Source organism: Colletes latitarsis, chromosome 14 (genome assembly GCF_051014445.1).
Source record: "Colletes latitarsis isolate SP2378_abdomen chromosome 14, iyColLati1, whole genome shotgun sequence".
Taxonomy (NCBI): Eukaryota; Metazoa; Arthropoda; class Insecta; order Hymenoptera; family Colletidae; genus Colletes; species Colletes latitarsis.
The window spans coordinates 25,581,441-25,602,856 of record NC_135147.1 but is presented as its reverse complement, the minus strand read 5'-3'; the positions used below and the strand labels follow the sequence as shown (position 1 = coordinate 25,602,856).

At 45.0% G+C, this 21,416-nt stretch overlaps 1 protein-coding gene across 2 annotated transcripts in view; it reads left to right on the top strand.

Annotated features, from left to right (window-relative positions):
- LOC143350334 (synaptogenesis protein syg-1) overlaps nt 1–21,416 on the top strand; it is a 428,929-nt gene that overhangs the window by 132,506 nt on the left and 275,007 nt on the right. For both annotated transcript variants that reach the window (XM_076782390.1, XM_076782391.1), the window contains exon 2: nt 16,590–16,719. In XM_076782390.1, coding sequence (XP_076638505.1) covers nt 16,590–16,719 — 130 coding nt within the window. The remainder of the gene's footprint in view (nt 1–16,589; nt 16,720–21,416) is intronic.

Genomic DNA, 21,416 nt, shown 5'->3' with positions numbered 1-21,416 from the left:
AGACAACTCGTCCGAACAGGGAAAGTCTGAACAATGAATTATATATTTGTAAACTCGAACGGTCTTATAACTACGCCATTGAAGTTTGATTAAAAAGTTATCTTTGTGCTCGGCCATTGTATAATACGGACGTTTAATAATAATAGTAACTACGGTTACTCGATATTTATAATGCGTTCATCGAATTAAATTCGTCACTTTCATTATTATCGAAAATACAGAACGGAGTATAGAATAAATGTCTTGGAATATAAATTAACAAGCAGGCGATTTAAAATTCCATCGATTTATCGATGACTGCGTCAAAGATGGCTCTCGACAAGGTGCCCCAAAAATTCCAGCGACGTCACGAACATTAAGAATGTACATATTTAGCGATAAAATCGTCCCACTCGCAGAATTATAATACCCAACGATAAAGGGAGTCATTTTACGAGAAAAATGGCCGCCATTCGACGGTAGTTTCTATATCTGGCGACTTTAGGTTTACGAGTAGCGTCGTACGACGGACAGGCTGGACGAATAATTCGCGTTATCTCGAACGTCGGGGTGCCAGGGCGCCGCGACGCCTCTCCCTCGGCCAAAATTTCGCATCGTGGCGAATTACGGAGAGCGTGCTGGCCGCTGCTCGTCCCAGATCGCAGCCCGTTTGCTCCTCGTCGCTCTTAATTTTTACGTTCCTCCTCGTCCCGCGCCATAACCGCGTCCCTGTCGCTCGATTTCAGCTCTCCGCGGCTCTATTTCCGCCTCCGCCTGCCAATCTACGCGCCTGTGTGTGTATGTATGTCTCTCTCTCTCTCTCTGTGTTTCTCTCTCTTGGATATATTCTCCCTTTCACCGATCGACTCTCTCTCTTTCGCTCGTTGCTCTATTTTGCTCGCGTTTGCCACACTCTATCGCGCTCGTGGCTCTCTGTCCCTTCTCTCGGAAGCGAGCAAGTTCGTTTCCGTATCGCTGGGCGTCGCGACGCGCCAGATGCGAGCACGTGCATCCTGACAGCCGGGCACACGCGGCCTTTTTGTCCCCACCGCCCGAAAATACCCTCGAATTTTGCATAGAACCTTCCCCCGTTTTAGTTTCCACCCAACTCTACTGGTCCAAGTATCAATTTAAGTCGAGCGACAGAGATGCAATCGCAGATGTATCTTAATCTAGGAATTGCTAGAGTCAAATATGGCTGAAAGCTCGAGCACTTGCGAGAGAGATAAGTCGAGCGTAGCCCTCTGCTGGCGAGCGCAGGAAGCTAGGTGCAACTCGTTACCGTATAATCCGAAATAACGGTACTTTGAAATCATCCGCGAACGTATGAAATGGAGAATTAGAACGAGCGGGCTCACGCTGCCGCGAAACATTCAGTATATTTTAATTACCACGCGTCAGCGGTAACGAATATTCCCATACGAGTGCACGACGTTGTTTTTCACGTTCATAGAAAATTGCCACCCCCTCGCGCGTTTGCAACTTTCGTGTAAAAGCTCCCGAACGGCCAAAATGACGCACGATAATCACAGTCGAAACCACCATCAAGAGGACCAACCAATTAAATTTCTTTTATACTCGACTGTAACATATCTGTCCGCGTTGCATTGTAATATCTTCGTAGAACTATAGCAGGCGGGGTACTGGTTCCCATTGTCGCAGGCGCGAAGACTTTCGATCGACGGAACGACCTCGGTGATTTATCTATCAATCGGAAGCCTTCGCGCGTGCAATGTCGCGGCGAGTTTCGTGCTTCTTATTGCACTAAGAGGAGAAAGAAGGAATAGTTCCGGATTACGGGGAATGCGGTGCAACGAGCAACTAGAGTGTCGAGTAATTAACTCGTACGAAGGTTGGCTGTGATCGTCTGACCGAATACAACTCCGGGAAATGTGTCTTTCCATTCTCAGTACGCGAGATAATTAAAATGTTCCTTCGTTGATACTGTGGTATTTAACTTAAAAATGGTTTTAATTGATATACGATATAATATAACGGCTAGAAACTACTTAAGAACTGTGCAGATTATTTACGACCGAAGACAACTTAGAACGAAACGGAAATTCGAGCCGAAAAATTGTCGACTGGAACGACGACGCAACTTTCCGTACGGCGCTTGATACGCCGTTAAACGCTCGTATTAGTTTATGGAAATAACAAACGCTGGCTGAGTCGATACGTAGGGAAATCGCTCGGTACAAACGGCGGTACAATGTCACGCCGTGTCAGGAATATCGAAGCGCGGTGCGAAGCGTGGCCGCACGGGAGGACGCCGGGCGTCGCGATGCTCCGCTCGTTCGCGTTATGCCTACGCGGAATGAATCGTCGACGTTATCGCCACCGATGGAATTAATTATTGGAAAGCGGCGGACGGTCAATTATTCGCGGTTTTAATTAGCGCGGGGAACGATTCGGTCGCACGATCGAACGTCCTTCTCGAGCGTTACGATTGCCCCTCAATTTTCACGGGGACAACAATTGTCAGCGTTTTCTGTTCCATAGACTACTTGGATATGTTGTTTCAATCTAACGAAAGTGAAAATAAATATGTGTTCTTTCCTTAAGTGAAGAAAATTAGAGACTCCATTCTCGAGAATTCTAAATGTTGAAGAAAATAAATTTGGATGGAATTCGAGTTCCAAGTATACCAAACTTTCAGCACATAAAGGGAGAGGGAGAATGTGGTGTTAAAAGATAGTTAAAATAATTATCTTTAATACTTCGTACGTGCAACTGAAGCTACTGTGTTATAGTTTATGAAAATGATGTCTGGGTTTCACAACTAGTTTCCAACAAATTTTTGACCTCTGACGCCGACTCCTATCATGGCTATAACGATTGATATTTTTACAAGTGTCTCGAGAAACGTACTTTCGAAAACATTGAACGTGTGTCAGAAAAAGTCTCGGTGACAAGGAGTCGACGCGGACGCGTTAATAATTAATCCGGCGTGGATAATTCCCCGCTCGGAGCGTGGAAGTTTCGTAAAAAGATAGCGACAGGCTGGCGCGCGGAGTCAAAAAGTGGGAGATATCGGCTGTCGGATCGCGGGAACGAGATATCCTCGTCGAAGCGTTCAACGAAACCGAGATCGCCGATCGACGGACGTATTTCGAGCGCAAAAAGCGCGGCGCGTTGCTCGCGCGCGAGAGAGAGAGAGAGAGAGAGAACCGTACGCGTGGCCGGGACGATAGCTCCGCGCACGGAAACGGTCTTTGTTCTGGATTCGAGTGAAATCGATCGCGAAATAGCTTTTTGGCGCTAGTTACGGATCACTTTGTTTCCGATCGTTCGGCCGCGCGGCCACCCCATCCGCGAAAAAATCATCCCCCGAAAGCGGATTTCCCGTCGATACGAAATTTTACCCGAAATTGTTCTAATCGCGATGTATCGACGATGGACCCGGGAAAAACGCCGCGTATCTAAACTCGACGGTTTCCGTGCAACGATAATAACTTTCGACTCTTTCCAGGGTGAGGAGGGGAGTGAAAGAAGGATTCATAAGGGTCCATTAGTCTTTTTATAACCGAAATTCGATTTTCTCGAGTAAATTAAAAATTGCGTAAATAGAAATTGGATTTGACCGATATGTGGGATTGTATTCTTGCCTGGTTACAGGCGCGATCGATAATGGGATTATTATTATAGAATTATTGAAACGCGTAGCTTTTCGGGCGCAAAGGCTATTTCCCCGGCAGATTCGCTAATAATTTTGCAACGCTCGAAATTGCAAATAGTCGGTCCGTTAAAGCGTTGGCCCTTGTTATCACTGGGGGAGGGGAGTGGGAGGGGTGGGAACGACCAAACATTCCGCGGATAGAATTCGCACGACTACGGGTCTCGCTATTGTCGAGCGAGGGCGCGAGTTTTGGCCGTACCGGCGGTCCATGGATGGCAGATTCGCTCCCCTATCTAGCTCGCCTCAGCTTCGGTATTTGCTTGTTAAGTGACAGTATTGACGCGTGCAACAAGCAAATATCAATATGTCGTCGGCCGGCGTACGAACGTCCACTAATCGAGGATCGAGTAATTGCTTTCGTTCGAGCGTGAGCCGTGGCCCTGTCGGGTGTAAAGGGGCCGCTCCACTGCTAGACGGAGAATTCCATCCCCCCAAATTTTTCGCCCCTTTCCCCCAACCAGAATGCAATCTTATCCGCTAACAAATCAAATTCTACGTAAAACTCGAAGTAAACGACGCTACGAATGTATATTAAATCTTTCAAACTCTGTCTTCTCACGATAACAGCTCGTATCGTTAATATAATCGTTGTAGCTTTCTAAAAAAATAAAAATAATGCATCAGTGTGTGTATTTATTGCAGAGAAACGGGCCCCAATGGATATTGTTTGTCAATTGCAGTTTGATTAAAAGAAACAGTTCCAATGATTGTTTATTTTCCCCCCCCAATTTTGATTTACAATAATAATTGCAGTACGATGGAACCTGCAATCGCGTTCGCGATTCTCGTTTTAAAACGTGCACACTTCGAATATGTGTGCTACTACGCGACAATAATATTATCCAGAGAGAAAATGGCGGACCAAGTGACACATATATCGTATCCCGTGTAAAGACTCTCGCCCTCGGATAATCGTCCGCGAGAACGCCGGTATTATTTCGCGAGTTTGAAACTCGATTCGCCACTGGCCGCAAATTCCCCCGTATCCACCTCCCCCTTCTTTCTTCTGCGAATTACTTTCACCGGAGTTTACAAACGTTATTTAAACTTTTCCCCGAAGAACATTCGCGGAAGGAGTCTATTCGTTCGGTCTCGGGATTCTTCCCGGTTCTTTTGCTACCCGTCCCCCTCGCGCGCCATTTCTTAATTCAGAATTAATTCAATTTCACGCTGTCGGCCGACGTCCACGTTTATTTCGCCATTGATTCCGCGACGGAAGTTACCGCGACGCGTTCGAGAACAAAATACCAGCGCCCCGTCTCCTGGAATCGACTTTTTCCCGTCGTCGCGTTTAAACCCGACCCAACTTTCCGTCTCCCGCCTGCCCCCTGCACCTCCCACGTGAAAAAGAATATAAAAAACGAGGGGGTTGAGGGACCGATTCGACGACTATTTCTCTCTTTCCGCGGCAATAAACGAAACGAGGCAGATCGGGAGGGGGTAGGGGAGGGGAAAGCACCTTAATACGTTCGTTAACGGGCAACGATCGAACTTTCGACGAAAGTACGTTGATTAAGCATACTTTAAACATGGATCTCGTTTGAAATTCTGATCCACCCACCCCCCTCCCCGGAACTCGACCGATATTCAAACGATCGTCCTTCGCTGGGTATTTTCGCGGCGTCGAGTATTCGAGGAACTTTGCTAAAATTTTTGCTAAAATGCATTTAGGGTACACGTCGTAACTTGCGAGAAATATAATTGAAACTGACCGCGCGTTCTCGCGAGTCGAATAGATTTCGTGGATCTCTGGTAAGATCGCGGGAGTTCGTCGGATCGGGGACGAACGGTTTCGTCATAATTGCGGGCAAATTTACATGCAATCGGTAAGGTCGTGGCGAACGCAAACAGATCGATCGCGTTCCGGTCCGCGGGGAAAACGAAAATTTCACCGAAATTGCTTCGGGTCTCTCGCAGTGTTTACCAGGTTCCATTTTAACGCGATTGTTCGCGCCATTTGCGAAATCTCGCGACTCTGCGCGCCTCGTTGGAAAGGCAAACTCGAAAAATATCACCGAGGCGGAACCTTTTCGCGCTGGGACATCGTTTATTTATAAACAGGGAAACCCCTTTGTACGGCCAGAGGCGAAAACACCCTTCGACGACGAGAATCCATTTTGGGGCGCTCTAAACTCTTCCTCTCGGTCGTGTGCTTTGCGTCAGCTAAATTATTCAACGATAGAATTAATTAAAACTAAATTTTTTTACCAACCTAATAGCTAGGAATTTTGAAAGATCGAAAGAGTCTGTCTTATCTTTATTCATGTTTGATGAAATGCGTCCATAGACCATAAATTCCCCAGTTCTAAGACCGCTTCTTCCAAATAGTGTATCTCTGCGACTAATGAAAAGCGCCGTCTGACCATTCGTTTACTTTTCTACTTAACTTCGTGAGCACCCCATCACTAGGTAAAGCTGGGTGGTTTGAATCGATGGTGGATGATTCTACGTATGAAAACGAGTAAAAAATAAGAAATAAAATTTTCTCGTTCGAGGCCTCGTTTTCGAGAAAAGTGCAGGTCAGATTCTAAGTAGAAAAACACAGGTCTGGTCGGACGCGGTCGGACATATCGTACAGATTTCCACTTGTTTCATATATATTTTCGAATTGAATTATCTCGGAAACGAAGGCTCGAACGAAAAAATGTTACTCCTCTTTTTCCACTTAGTTTTGCACGTCGAACCACCCCCTAGCTTGATTTTTCCAAATACGTTAAATGATAATTTCTGTCCGTAATGTTTTTAAACGAGCTGGAGTTGTCTCTGGAGCTGGTTGTACCGTCGGAAGGGACGTTTTTCCAGGGTCTAAGATCTCCGGGTGTAGGTTTCTCGGGGGTAGTCGGTCGTCGGGGGACGTGGCAACGTGTCCCGCGACGCGACGTAACATTACGTCGCGTAGTGTCGCAGCGTGGATGTCCGACGTCGGTGTTACAGGCTGTGCAGTCGCCGTTGCATTGTGCAAAGCCGGCGCCCAGCCGCGAGACACTGAGTTACGAGCCACGGAAGGGAGGTCGCGACCACTTCCGGTTGTAATGCAGTTTGCGCAACAATGGGAGCCACAATAGGCCAAGGGGAGCTACGTAACGCCGCTCTCCCTTCGGAGACGTTGGCCTTTGACCGAGGATCAAAGCGTCGCTCCCTCTCGAACGTCCGAGCCCGCATTATCCTGCCTAGCCGCAATCCTTTAAGGGACGAATCCGATCACCCCGGATTTCCCGTGTAATGAAATTTCCTGTCATACTGTAAATGTCCCCCGAACATTCTGCGGCAACCCCCCTCCCCACGAGCTACCAAATTATCCGTCACGCGCGACTTTCGACCTTCTTCGCGACCCAATTCACCTTCGATATTTCGAGGGTGGTAAATATCTTATTTAGTAAAACTCCCCCTCGACTCTATTTATTTTAGAGATGTTAAATCCGATTTAAAACATCCCCCAAGTTGGGTCACACCTTATCGACACGATCCAAGGTTCATCTGCAGTTTTTCCCCCATGACAAATAACAATGCTGGACACTTGGTCCTGTGTATCCATCCTCGAATAATTCGTAGAGTAAATAGCAACAAAATGGCGAGTCACGCGGGGGGGTGAACTGTCTGGAAAGCGTAACTCCTTGCTGGAACCATCGATCGTCCCGCGGACGTTAAATAGGATAAATCTGTATTCCAAGTTCAACGAAGCGGAGCCCCGTGATGGCGTGTTTTGCGCAACAATACAAACAAGCTAAGAATTTTCGGGAAGTAGCGCTCGCGGAATTTCGCTTGGAATTTACCTCGACCTTTATCCCGCGGCCAAACAATGACTCGATAACAAAACTCCGGGAGTGCCCTTGTTTACAGCGCGATTACGGGCTCCCTCGCGTTAATATTCAACCTCCCTCGACTCCCTCCCCGAAATTCCATGGCGTTTAACCCCGTGGGACCACGCTTCGACTCCCATGGATCGCCACGTTTCCTTTTATTCGTCTTGGACCGAGAAATTTAGAGTTAGAGAGCTCTGGTTAACTGATATTTAAAAAATAGGTGCTTGAGGTATCTTTTTATAATTTCTGTCAGGTCCTCTCGGACCAAGTCACTATTTTCATTTCGTTTGAAACTTCTAACTAAATGAACGAGATAAAGAATACTTAACGAAAACGGATGGGTCCCTTGCAGGGATTCTTTTAACTTTTCAAACTTCTTAATGGATCACGACAGATATATACCAGAAACACGTGGGTCATCGAAGGGTTAATGAAAAGATAAGGGTGGTGCTTTGAGAGGCAATAATTTCCAAACAGGGATCGTTTCTTTCGATTGCAAATAACTTCCCCGTGACGGGCCTTGGGAGCTGGTGGGAGCGTCGCGACGCCGTCAGTCGTCACCCACTAGACGACGAGAGGGAACAGACCCCGGGACAACAATGGCGCCCCCCGGGAGACGGGGCGCTGTTAATAATTCCGAGGCGACGTCGTTACGCTTTAAGCGCCCCAGTCCGGCGGGGGGTGGGAGTCTCGAGGGGCCAGGGAAACGGAAGCAGGGGTAAGTTAAGCGATTCGTTTCTGGCCCTCCGGAGGGCAACCTCTCAATTAGCCCGACTGGGCCGCAACTGCGGATTCCTCTCGCGATTACGCGATATCGGGATCATTCGAGCAACCATTACCAGGACCGGGAAAATGAAACTTTTACGGTCATTCGAAAATTCGACGGAAAAGAGGTTAACGTTTCATTCCCGGGGCAACGCCAGCTGCAAGGTTCCTATTATTTTTTATCCCCCCCTCCCTCCACGAACCAAAGTCGAAACACTTCCGGTTAATCTGGCCGCTCGTCGAACTTTACGACCGACGGAAGCGAGGCTCGTAAACGCCCTAATTAAAATTAATAACGACCGGCCCCTACGTTTCTACGTTTCGTCCGTATTTCAACGGGGGATCTCTCCAGGAGACTTCCACGTTTCTCCCAGATCCTCGGAGCGGTAATTTTATATTTTCGATCGCAATCGGGCAAAGACGATTTACCCCCAGGAAGGGACAGCGATGAAATTTAAATTCACCGAACTCCCCAAAGCGTCGTTCTTTTTTCCTCGGAGGCCCGTCGCGACGTTCAAACGATCCGCTCGCAAAATAAGGGGAACGCGAACGACTCGTGCTCGAGACGAACTGCAAAGGGGGAAATCTTTGTCGCGGAAATTCAAAGGCATAAAGTGTCGACGAAGCGTCCCGGGAACGCCGACCCTTGTAAAGACGTTGAATTTTATGAAACGTCGGGGCCGGATTCGGCGAAAATATGTAAATACGCAATAAAGCGTGAGTCCTCGCCGACGCCCTCGTCGACCGTTTCGTGCCTCGTCCTGGAGCTCCTCTCGACGCCCGGGAACAACGCGAAATCTTCCGCGGACCGATTCCTGGTTCCACGCAGTCGACGACAAAGTAACGAGACTCTTTGCGACGAAATAACGGGCGAAAATCACTGGGAACAAACGCGAAAGAATGTTTAGAAATTGAGAAACGGTGACAAGCAAAATTAAAAAATTGAGGCTTGAATTTTTGACTCGTTGACACGTTGACTGCCGGACCAAAACTGTAAAATTTCTTGTAAGGTCAAAATTGTGATTCTAAACAATTCTAAACTATACAAATTAAAGTTTGTCTTAGTAATTAGTTTCGTAACCACATTTAAATTTATTTTCTTTAAAATTTCGACTTGAGGGGGTATGTCTATTCACCAAAAATGATTGCAATCGACCCCTGCAACTGCAAATAATTTTTTCAGAGCGATTTGAAACTTTTCGTTTTCGTCGAAAAATTTAGGCACCTACCTCCTGTCGATTTTTCTTAAAAATTCGTTTTCGATTTTTAGTAATTTTATTTGTAATACTCCTTTGTAGGTACCCAGGAGCTCTACTTTAGAAAAAAGTTTCATTGAAATATATTCACAATTGTAGGAGTCATGGCTGTTTGAAAATTGGCCCATTTTTATGGGGTTTTTCTCACTTTACGGTATCAAGGACCAACTTTTTCAATATTTTTAGAATTTCTACATATTCTCCATCAAAATACGCGTAGTTTGCTTTTTTAAACGTTAAAATCGTCCAATCCGTTCAGAAGTTATGACGTTTTAAAGATTCGCATGAAATTTCAGTGGAAGATATCAATGGTATGGTCAGGCATTATATTTTGGGTAATGAATTTTTTTCTCGAAACTGAGTAGGATTTCGAGGGTATGTCTAATGACAAAAAATGATTGTAATTGACCCTCGCAACTGAAAATAATTTTTTTAGAATGATTTGAAAAAATTTTTTTTCGCCGAAAAATTTCAATACATACCCGATTTTTTTTCTCGAAAGTGGATAGGATTTCGAAGGTATGTGTATTCACCAAAAATGATTGTAATTGACCCCCGCAACCGAAAATAATTTTTCCAAAACGATTTGAAATTTTTGAATATTAATACGGGAAGAATCCTGTATTAAAATTTTTCTCATCTATCCATCAAGAGACAGAACTGTGATTTTAGACAATCGTAAACTGTACAAATCAAACTTTGTACTTTATTAAAATTTAAATTTATTTTCTTTACTATATCAGCGTTAGATTTGATTGGTGTAGTTCCAATGTAAAAAGTCTTATCGATCGAGAGGCACATACTAACGATACGAGTCGACGTAAAAATTCATTTCGACGCTAATAGGGTAGTTTTTCCCCCGGCTGGGTGAATTCCCGCCGCCAGAGGATGATCTCTAGCCCTTGTATCTTGAGCTACAGCTGCAAGAAACTAAGGAACCGATTAACGCGACTTGTAATTCGCTGCGTCCGTCGACGAGACCCCTCGAGTTAACACGGCCGCGCGCCGAGTAGACGCGAAGCGGACGAAGGGTGACAATGAGCGCAGACAATGGCGACGCTGATACGCTTAGCGCGAGCAAAACGGTCGAGCCAAGTTGCAGAGACCTTCCACGGAAACTTGGGAGAACGGAGGGGCACCTAGAGAGCACTCGACTCTCCGTAAATAACGGGTTCGCAGTTCTCTCCTATCTTATTCCCCCTTTCCGGGGTCGACTTCTCGCGTTCTGTCGCGGATCCATCCGACCGTACGAATTGCCATAACGTCGACTGAAACGCCCCTGCTCGAGTTAATTTGCGAAAACGGCCCTTATCCAACGATCGCGACCTTCTCCAACATTATCCATTCGGTGTCGCGAGAACGGGGAAACCGGATGGTCCGAGTCATCCATCTTCCGACGATCGGGGGCAAATTTACATCGAGCGGATCCCCGAGTAGCTTATCCATCAGTTTTTGATCAAACTTCTACTCGAAGAACAAAGATTTCGACCTCTTAAGTTCCACTTTCAGTTTAGATGCTCTATACTCAGCCCTTTGACACCATCTTTTTCATTTTTTCCCTTGCTCTACTAATTGAATGGTATTTTGGGATCGCTGAACGATCGTCAAACTGGTTTGTAAACCTCTTAGATGCACTTTGGAAAAGGGAAATTTAGAATGATACGTCATAATACCTTCCGAGTTACAATCCATAACGAAAGGGAGTTGGCAATCGATCTTTACAAAAGACACACCGTTTAAAGAAATCTCTCGCAAATTAATGACTTTTTTTAACACGAATTGGTCCCAGTACCTTTCGTCTTGTGGCCATATTCAACAAATTTCCTACGTCGTGAGCGTTGGACGTACGAACGCTTGATTAAAATGGAACGCTCCGCATTCTGTCGGCTTTAACGAAACTTTCGGATGGAAACTCGGTTCTCCTTCGCTACGGTTATGCTAGGCGGTAACGACGGCCATCGTTAAGCCAAACGATAGTCTCCCAGCATGAAAATATCATAAAGACCCCCGCTGAACTTGAGATAATTTCGAAACGCCCGTCCAATGTCGGCGTCTCTAGTTTAAGTACTGTGCGTACGCGAGAAGTCGGCTAGTGAAAGAAGCAGGAATCCAGTTGTCATTGTTCTAGTACATATTCGTTCTTCTAACTATTACGCAAGGAAAAGAAATTTGTATGCTCCTAATTCAATAGAAATATCAGCATTTGATGTTTAGCGGAATTATATTATTTTTCTCTATAAAATAACTGTGTTTTTTAATGTTTACATGCATCTAAACGTCATTATTCGCCTATTTCTACGTATCTATACATTTATAATAGATACAAATGTCTCTGTCGTTGTTCTAGTACCCCGCTAATTCAGTTATAACGAGGATTTATTGGTCCTTCTAACTGTTATACAAAGAAAACACATCCCACTCTTATGCTTCTAATCCAACAGAAGTTCAACTGAATTCTATTGTGTTTTTCTATAAAATAGCCGTGTTTCTGTATGTTTACATGCACGTAGACGTTATTATTGGCGTAATTCTACCAGTTTGGAGCCCAAAGTGAAAGGGAATGGGCCGAGCTGGCCAACATCTCGCGTACACACAATATCCCGGGCGATTAAAACGCGATCGTTGGCGTTGTCGCGGAAAGATTTATGAAAAATACTTGGTCCCGCTGTCGTGTCGCGGTGATCAACGACACGACACAGTTTCGGAGTTTGACGTCCACGTTGAACTTTCCTCCTCCTTCCCTCCCACCGTCCGTGACTTCGGAAACTTTTGCTCAATCTTCCGTGTACCGCGTGCGTCGATCGACCTTAATGGAAAAGAGGACACCGGCCCTCGCGTTTTCCGCGCTCTTGAATCTCCGATCGACAGGAGGAAGACACTTTCACGAATCCATGGAGATTGCTTTTGCAGAGGGTAATTTTTCAAAATTATGAACGGTTTAAAAATCTGGTGGAAAAGTGTTATGTTTTCCCTCGACTACGAAAATTAATTTCTCTAATTCTATACGTGGTAAATCTTGTCAGAGCTCAGGTCCTATAATGCCAGTTTTTTGTCAGAAAATTGAAATCGAATTTTTTGGCGATTTACAGTAGAAATTGCACTCGAATCTTCGATCGATATTTTCACGAATCCATGGAGATTGCTTTTGCAGGGGGTAATTTTTCAAAATTATGAACGGTTTAAAAATCTGTTGGAAAAGTGTTATGTTTCTTATTTTCCCTCGACTATGAAAATTAATTTCTCTAGTTCAGGTCTTAAGGTCCTATAATGCCAATTTCTTGTCACAAAATTAAAATATTTTTGGCGGTTTACAGTAGAAGTTGCACTCGAATCTCCTATCGACACTTTCACGAATCCATGGAGATTGCTTTTGCAGAAGGTAATTTTAAAAAATCTGATCCTATAACGCCAATTTTTTGTCGCAGAGTTGGGGGGGGGTCGAAGGTGGGCCCTCGAAAATTCCGTGAACGCGAATCCCCGCGTCTTCGTGCGGTCCGTGACACGGAGGTAAACGTTGATTCCGGTCGATAACGAATTCATTAAATGCGTTTCGAATGCGACGCGGGTTCCCCGGGTCCGCCATTAGCGCGCCGCTGGACGGTTCGAGCATCGCCTCCGGGTCTTTGAGGGTTAATTGCGGACGTGTTGCGGAATTCCATTAATCGAAACTGCTTTCAAGGCTTCTCTGGTATTTAAACTACACGGGGACACGCGGTGGTTGCCGTGATCGATGGCCGCGACCCGATGGGGGCCCCGCTTTCGTGTCCGTCGACGCGGAAACGCCGCGTAAATAAGTAAAATCGCCGGGTGGAAACCTGTTCCGCGAGGTTTTGGTGGGATCGTTCTCGTCGTCCATTGTTACGTCGTCCTGGGGTATCCCGACGCGGGCCGCCATTAATTTCGCGGTCGTTTGGCTAAGCCGTGTAGTTTTTTAGTTAATTTCGAGGCGACGGAGGCGGCGACGCCAGCGGCGCGGGACTAATCCGATTACGCGAGTTCCAAGGGTGGAAGCGCGACGGTTATGAAAAATTCCGGCCGCCACCCCCTCTCGCCCAACCTCCGCGGAGGCCCCTCGAGCAAAAAGTAAACATTAAATCGCCGGCTAACCCACGAAATACTGGCATGAAATTATAACGAATCCAAGGTGGGAGGGGAAGATCTTCCCCGGGCGAGGGTTTTTGCTTTCCGCGCGGAAAAGTAAGGACGGTCGAGGCTGGTACAAGCTTCCGACAGCCGCGCCATCAACCCGGAGGGAAGTAACTGCTTGTTGCGCGTCGCTCTAGCCCCGCCACGACATGGAAAAACCACGAATTCAAATGAGCCGCCGTTACCGCCGGGCGTTTATATGATAAAGAGTTGCCCCTTAAGCGATATTTATATCCAACGCCCGCGAAATAAATACGAAGCGTATGCTAATCCCTCTCCTTGTCTCTTCCTCTTGGATTTCCGGCGGAGCTTATATTCGAAAATCTTGGGGCAAACAGGGGACGGTCCATACTCGATACAAACGTGAAATATTAATTTCTCGAGCATATACATTCGTATTTATCCGGTGCATCGGTTTCACTCACGAAGAAATCAAAGTCACAGGAAAATAGAGCTCATCGTACCATTCGACTTTCCCCTCTACAGTTTTCCTCTATCCGCTACTCGATCCGAGATACAGCGGTGATTCGTTAAATGAACGTCGGTGCATTCACTTTACGCGCGCTGAAACTTCGTCTCCGGACTCGGGGCTTCAGGGGGGGCTCTAAAGCCCTCGAATTGCACGAAATGGGAACGTTCAATTTACGAATCACGAAGATCGAAGAGGATAACTAGACGGGGGGAAAAAGAGTGGACGACGGTACTCTCGAGGTCGATTTTTGTTTCGTCCAGCGCGGAGAAAACGAAAGCAATACAGCGGTGATTCGTTAAATGAACGTTGGTGCTCCGGGGTTGGTGCATTCACTTTACGCGCGCTGAAACTTCGTCTCCGGACTCGGGGATTCAGGCGGGGGGGGGCTCTAAAGCCCTCGAATTGCACGAAATGGGAACGTTCAATTTACGAATCACGAAGATCGAAGAGGATAACTAGACGGGGGGAAAAAGAGTGGACGACGGTGCTCTCGAGGTCGATTTTTGTTTCGTCCAGCGCGGAGAAAACGAAAGCAACGGACCGAATCGAATGGAAACTCGTTTCGTCCAAATAGGCTACCGGAAATTCCCAAAGGAATCGCCCTGCAAGGATACCAGACCCTCCTCCCCCGCGAGAGGTTTCCACTTACCTGCTCCGAGGAGGATCGTCTTCCGCAAGCACGATGCTCTGCGGCTGGTTTACGACATCCCGCCGGAACCGAATTTCATAAGCGGATCTCTTAATCCGGGGCCGACTACGCTTTACATATCGCTGGCCAGGATCGTCCTCGTTCGATTGTGTCCGCATCGGAATATCTGGATTTCCGGGCATCGAAGAACGCCCGTCCCGGATATTCCGTGCATTTTCGTCCCGATCTCCGGGGGCTGGCTCCGTATTTCATCCCCTCCCGGTGTAAACGTTATCCGTTATTTGTCGATAAATAAACCGTCTTCGTTGAAATCGCGATTGGCGGAAAACACGATTCCTTTGTGCCTCGAAAAAGTGAGCGAAGCGTGTCCCGAAACTCGAAACTACTAACCGCGGGTGTCCTCGATTTACAACGCCGCACGGTGAAACGACACTCGTCTTTTTGCGTTATTTTTACGCGACTGTCGGTATTATTCTTTGATACGAATAAGAATTTTTAGAGGTTTAGAACCTTCGTTATATTAATTAAAAAGACAGATTACCTTTCGGGGATAGGATAACACGGAGATTTGACTAGGGGGTGGTTTGTACTGACAAAAAGGTTTCAATCATGATTCGAATTATGATTCACGAAATCAATGTGCAAAGAATCGAAAAAGCATACGAGTAAAATATTCACTCGATCCAATCCCATTTGAGATACGACACCCCTTTGTTATCGTTCACCCCTTTCACCTATATTTTCCAAAATTTAATAGCATCAATGGCCCGTATATAGGTGTTGCGCGAAATTTCACCGTTTTTGATCCATTCGCTCCCGAGGCGATTGAATATCTACAATTTAATACATTTTCTCCCCCATTGTGCAGCGTTTCGTTCAGTAAATTTGGCCTCGTAACTCGAGATTTCGTAAGAGATACGGCGATCGTAAATACGAGCAAATAATAAAACTCTGAAAAAGTGTTAGATTCCTTAAATTGTATCGCGCAACCTGTCGATTTAAACAAGTTAATTCCTGTACAATTCGAATCGTCCATATTTGGTACCGTGCAATTAATTTCTAAACTTTTTAAAAGCTCCTATATTAAATAAAAAAAAAAAATACACTATTCGTTGCTTTGATGCGTTTTTCGTGAAGCTTCATTTGACGGTACGGACCAGATAAATGCCATAAGAGTCTTTCATACCTACCTGTATAGGGACAAAAATGGGAATGCAGACTTTTCTATGGTGGCTCCTGGAATTTCGATAAAGATAGTAGAAAACTTTTGTAATTTCAGATAAAATATAGAATTTGAGATTACCATTATTTATGTCGCGTTCATTCGATGCAATATCAGAATCTCTTGTCTTCCTGTGCTATTATCTTTCGGTTTCGATTACGTTTCCATCAATCCGTCAAGATAACGAGATACGTTGCACAGTAGACATCGAAGGAGCCGACATTACATGTGATATTAATACTATTACGACATCGATCTGTATCGAAATTCAACCAAATAGTCGAACACTCGGAGAATATACGAATTTCTCAGTAAACAAAACCACTGTCGAATAAATAACCGAGAAATAATTTCCGTTTCGAAAGATAGAATAAAATACTGTACGCGGCTCGCCTTTTTTGTGGTCTTTGAAACACCATGTTGAGCGTGCTTATGCGTGTGTGTTGCGTCCGATCGCATCAAAGGTAAACGGTGGTCGGTGCTTTAAGGCTCGTTTAGAAGAGTAGGTTGTAAACGGGTGAAAAACCGTTGATCGTCGGAAATATTGCCCCGGGTAGCGATGGTCGTTAGAAGAGGCGATGAATATCCTTTCTAACGAATTGATTTTTTTGCTTGCAGTCCCGTTGGTGAATATCAGCGTCGTGGAGGGTAAACCGGCTGAACTGCCATGCGACATCACCCCGCCGGGGGAGGACACTCTGCACATGGTTTTCTGGTTCAAGGACGAGGCTGGTGTGCCCCTCTACACGTGAGTAAATTTCCTTCAGTTTCAGAAACTCGAACCGAGGATTCGAAGGGAGAAATCTGTGCGCGACAGTCTCCCTTGGCGTTCGATTTCCCCCGGTTGCGGGGAAAAATGCACGGCGCCCGTGGAATTCGTGGCTTCCGCGACTAATATGCAGTAAACCCATAGGGGGAGGGATGCATCCGGGGGACTCTTTTCCGTTGCAACGCCATGACACGCGGAATACAGGCCAGTCGGCGTTATTAAACGCGCGTCACTGTTCCCTGCTGGACGGTTTGCCTCTCCCCCGCCACTCGAACTCGCAAATTCCTTACTGCATTCCCCCGTTTCGCGATATTCCACCCCGGAGTTACCCGCAATAACACATCGCGGAAGGCAATTGCAAAGGGATTCTCGCCTAACCCCTCCGCGTTTTTTCTTCTCGACCGGATATTCCAAGCTTTTGTGCCCCCACCTTGGGCTACCTACAACACTGCATTTTTACAGAAATATCGGCGAAATCCCCTCAAAGCAATTCTCATATGACTTCACTCGTATTCCGTGGTTTCAACTGTAAAGAAACTCGTTTTTTTATGGGGGAATTCCTTCCATCTATTTTCATCTAATTTTGTTTATCATGGTGTGATTGTGAATGGCTGTTTGTTGTTAATATTAGTATGCAATTCTGATATGGCTACTCCACTCGTATTACGTGGTTCCAACTCGTTTTCTTATGGGGAATTCTTTCCCATCTATTATCATCTAATTTTGTTTATTATGGTGTGATTGTGAATGGTTGTTTTTTGTTAATATTAGTATGTAATTCTGATATGGCTACTCCACTCGTATTCCGTGGTTCCAACTCGTTTTTTTATGGGGGAATTCCTTCCATCTATTATCATCTAATTTTGTTTATTATGGTGTGATTGTGAATGGTTGTTTTTTGTTAATATTAGTATGTAATTCTGATATAGCTACTCCACTCGTATTCTGTGATTTCAAACTCGTTTTCTTATGGGGAATTCTTTCCCATCTATTATCATCTAATTTTGTTTATTATGGTGTGGTTGTGAATGGTTGTTTTTTTGTTAATATTAATATGTAATTCTGATATGGCTACTCCACTCGTATTCCGTGGTTCCAACTCGTTTTCTTATGGGGAATTCTTTCCCATCTATTATCATCTAATTTTGTTTATTACACTGTGTGGTTAATAGTTTTTCTTGTGGTTCTATTTTATTAATATTAATGAGCAAGTAGTGTCTAATCACAAACTCGATAGAGAGCTTTTTATAATAATATTAAACACAGTTTAGTAATCAAGAATACAGGTTTTTCCCCCGAGCGGTCACCCATCCTGTTCTGCACGCGGCCCGATGCAGCTGCACTTTAGACACCGACTCCAACGCAGTGTGTCCGCTGCTAAGTATTCTGTTTAATTAAAACCCTTAAATATCTCATTATATACGAAATGGAAGCTCTGTTTAAGGGAATTTTAATTTAAAATTAATCACATGTGGTAAAAAATTTAGAATAACAATTCCAGAATAACATTAATCAATTCCATAGCCACAGTATCTGTTAATTGCAGTTGCAACGCGTACGTATTCGTGAATCTCCCTTCCGTTATGTTCGTAGAAACGAACGCGGAGAATGTTGTCGTTTAAAGGCGACGAAGAATTTTTCGAAGTGCACGCGGAAAATATCAGTGGAATTGATTGCAAATAGTTTCGAAGCGTAGCTATTGTTTGGTCTTATGCAACGCGGTGGAAAGTGCATTTGGGAATCGTTTCCGTTGTCTATTCGGCTACAGAGTGGTCTGGAGAGCTCTACAGCTACACACTATAACGTTAATGACTTCTTTTCAAAAGTTGCAGACTTTCCGTCCCAGTTTCTGTTGCACTTCGATACATCTGTTTCAAAAGCCCGGGCGAATCGCACAGAGAATATCCGACTGGCCGTTGAATGGGCAATACGCGTTACAGCCTGCAGTTTCCCAACGACAGGTTTAACGACGACGTTACACATTTTACAATTATCTTTTACAGTCCCACCGTAAATGTTACAATCTCCATTACGATGAATCATTACGTCTGTAAGTGTTTTAAAAAAGTTCCTTCGGAAGAAAAACTTCAAGCACCGAGATTATTAAACTGTTATTAGCCCAAGGACACCGCTGCGTCCACTTTCGTACTTTAATTCCGCCTATAATACGATTCGATAACAGTTGTCCCCCGTTCCCTCGAAATTATATTAACCCCTTGGCGTACGATTCAATTCCAAACAATCTTTTAAAATGCATACTATTTAAAAAAATAATTATAATTTCTAAATTCTCTTTCACTATAAAGTATACTTTAGACACTAGAATAATAGAAACTTCTACAATATTTTTTTTTTTATACACTTCCTTTACGAAGCTTTATAATATCGTAGGAAATTTAATTGTTTCGCGCATTTTTCATTAATCGGCCCCGGGGCGGTCCTTTCGAGCCCAGCGGGTCGAGGCGTCGCGAAACGTTTTAATTGACAATTATTTCGCTCGATCGCGCCCCGGCGTAATTTCTCTTAATGAACCTGAAAATCGACCGTCTGAATTTAAATGCCGGGGCCACGTCGTTCGGAATAATTTTTCGCATAGCAAGACGATGGAAAGGTGTTTCTTACGAAATACAATCTGGAATCCCTTTAATTGACAATTATCACGACCGACCACTCGTTATGATTTTTTTCATGTTAAAAAACGGTGGCGTGCGCGCGATAATTTCTGCCCGGGTCCCAATTAAAGCGCGACGACGTCTTTGGAGAGGCTCTCGAGGCGCGAAACTCGCGATCAAATTCCGAACGGAAGAGGGTCTCGAGGTCAGGAAGAGGACTTCCGGGACACGATTCCATCCGAGTAATTGGGGGACGATTAAAAACAATACTTAACAATTCTTATTTATATTTAACGACCGACGAATGAAACAATTTTCTTCCCCGAAATGTAAAATGTATCGCGTTGCGTGCTCCAGCTATTTTTAATATTAATCCTTAAATATTTCCCGGAAGTAAAATGATTATAAGTCGATCCTTTACTAGGGACTTTCTTGCCATTTCTAGCGTACGAATACTAGTAACTGGTACACGGTTCGAGTCTCGTCAGTGTGCAGGGTGTCAAAGTCGAAACTTTGCAATAATGCAAACACATTGAATAGTAACAAGATCAACGATTGAATGGAACCAAACCGTGAATGACTGAATGGACCTTACATACAGAATCTTCGACAATGGTTTCTGGCGGTGCGTTATTCACGTTGTTTGTCGATTTCACAATGTTCATAGGATCCCACGGATAACGTATTTAGAAATTGAAACGTCTTAGACTAACAAGATACGCTCGATCATCAAATTACACTCTGGGGCCATTTATTTGCTATTTATATTCTCCAGAAATCGCATAGATCGAATAGTCCGCGTAAGTGCAGGCAGAGATTGCACGTAGAGAGGTCTTCGAAGTACCCTTGTTTGTGGCGTTCAAAATTTATGCAAATATCGACTGTGGTCCGGTCTTGGACTCCCCCACGGTTTCTCCATTTCCGTTCCGTTGGGGGACGGCACGTATCCGCAAATAATCCCGCCACGTAACCGACGATTAATCCGTATTTCGAAGCCCTTCGATACTTTCAACGAGATATCCGTGCGCGGAAGACAAACATTGCATTCCCCGACGGCGCGCAAATAAAACTCGAAAACGCTTATCCCCGCGGCTCGTGGCCGGTTATATCATACGCGGCGGCCCGTACTTCTGCCCCGTGACCTTTGCCCTTTCGCCCTTCGACCCTTTTCGCTGTTCGCGCTGCAAAACGGCGAACGCGTCCGATAAAAAAATAGAAACGGCCCACAGTGTTCGAAAAAGGTTCAATCTTTTACCCTCTTCAATCATTTTACTTAAGTTTGAGACATTGTTCATATATAGAAATTGTTCGAATAGGTTTAACTTTTGCTCGAAAACTCGACGTTTCAATCCTTCTTGGAAATCTAATTTTCTCGTACGAATCTTGTTAAACGACGTACGACAGTGTGGCTTTGATCGAAACCTTGTCTATCGATTAAAATTCTCGAGATCTCGTCCCGAAAAATATCAGTGACGCTGCGAATGTACTAAATCTCGGTGCTCGCCGGGAACTTTGTAAATTATATTTAGCCCGCGGCCCGCGTTAACGTTATAGCGAGATTAACTTATCTATAAAGACATTTCGGTTTTACGAGAGGACCGCGCCGAACTTGGTAGCATTTTATTTTCGCTCCAAGCCCGTCTGAGACGAGGAAAAGGGCGATGTTAACGAAAGCTGGTCGTCTAATTAAGAATTATTCTCCCATAAATAGCCAAACGAAGGAGAGCCTTCCAAATTTATCGACGTTAAATATTTTTACCGCCCAGTGGCCTCGCGGTTCCGTGTGCGGAAATTTACAACCAACCGGGACACTGTGGTACACAATTATTTGAGTTTGCCCCTTCAATTTGCCTAGCTACGTTCTCCGTTCTCGAAGGTTTGCATACGTTTAGTGGCAACGTCAACAATTCACCGCGGTCATATTTTACCGCGACTGCTGTTTTTCCTTGCGGCTTTGCTTTTACGTACTCCGTTACGCATGCAGCTACGAATCAATATTTACGATTTTTTAATGGTTACGCGGCGAAGGTTGCGGTTGCGTTTCAAACGCTCGACCGTGATCAA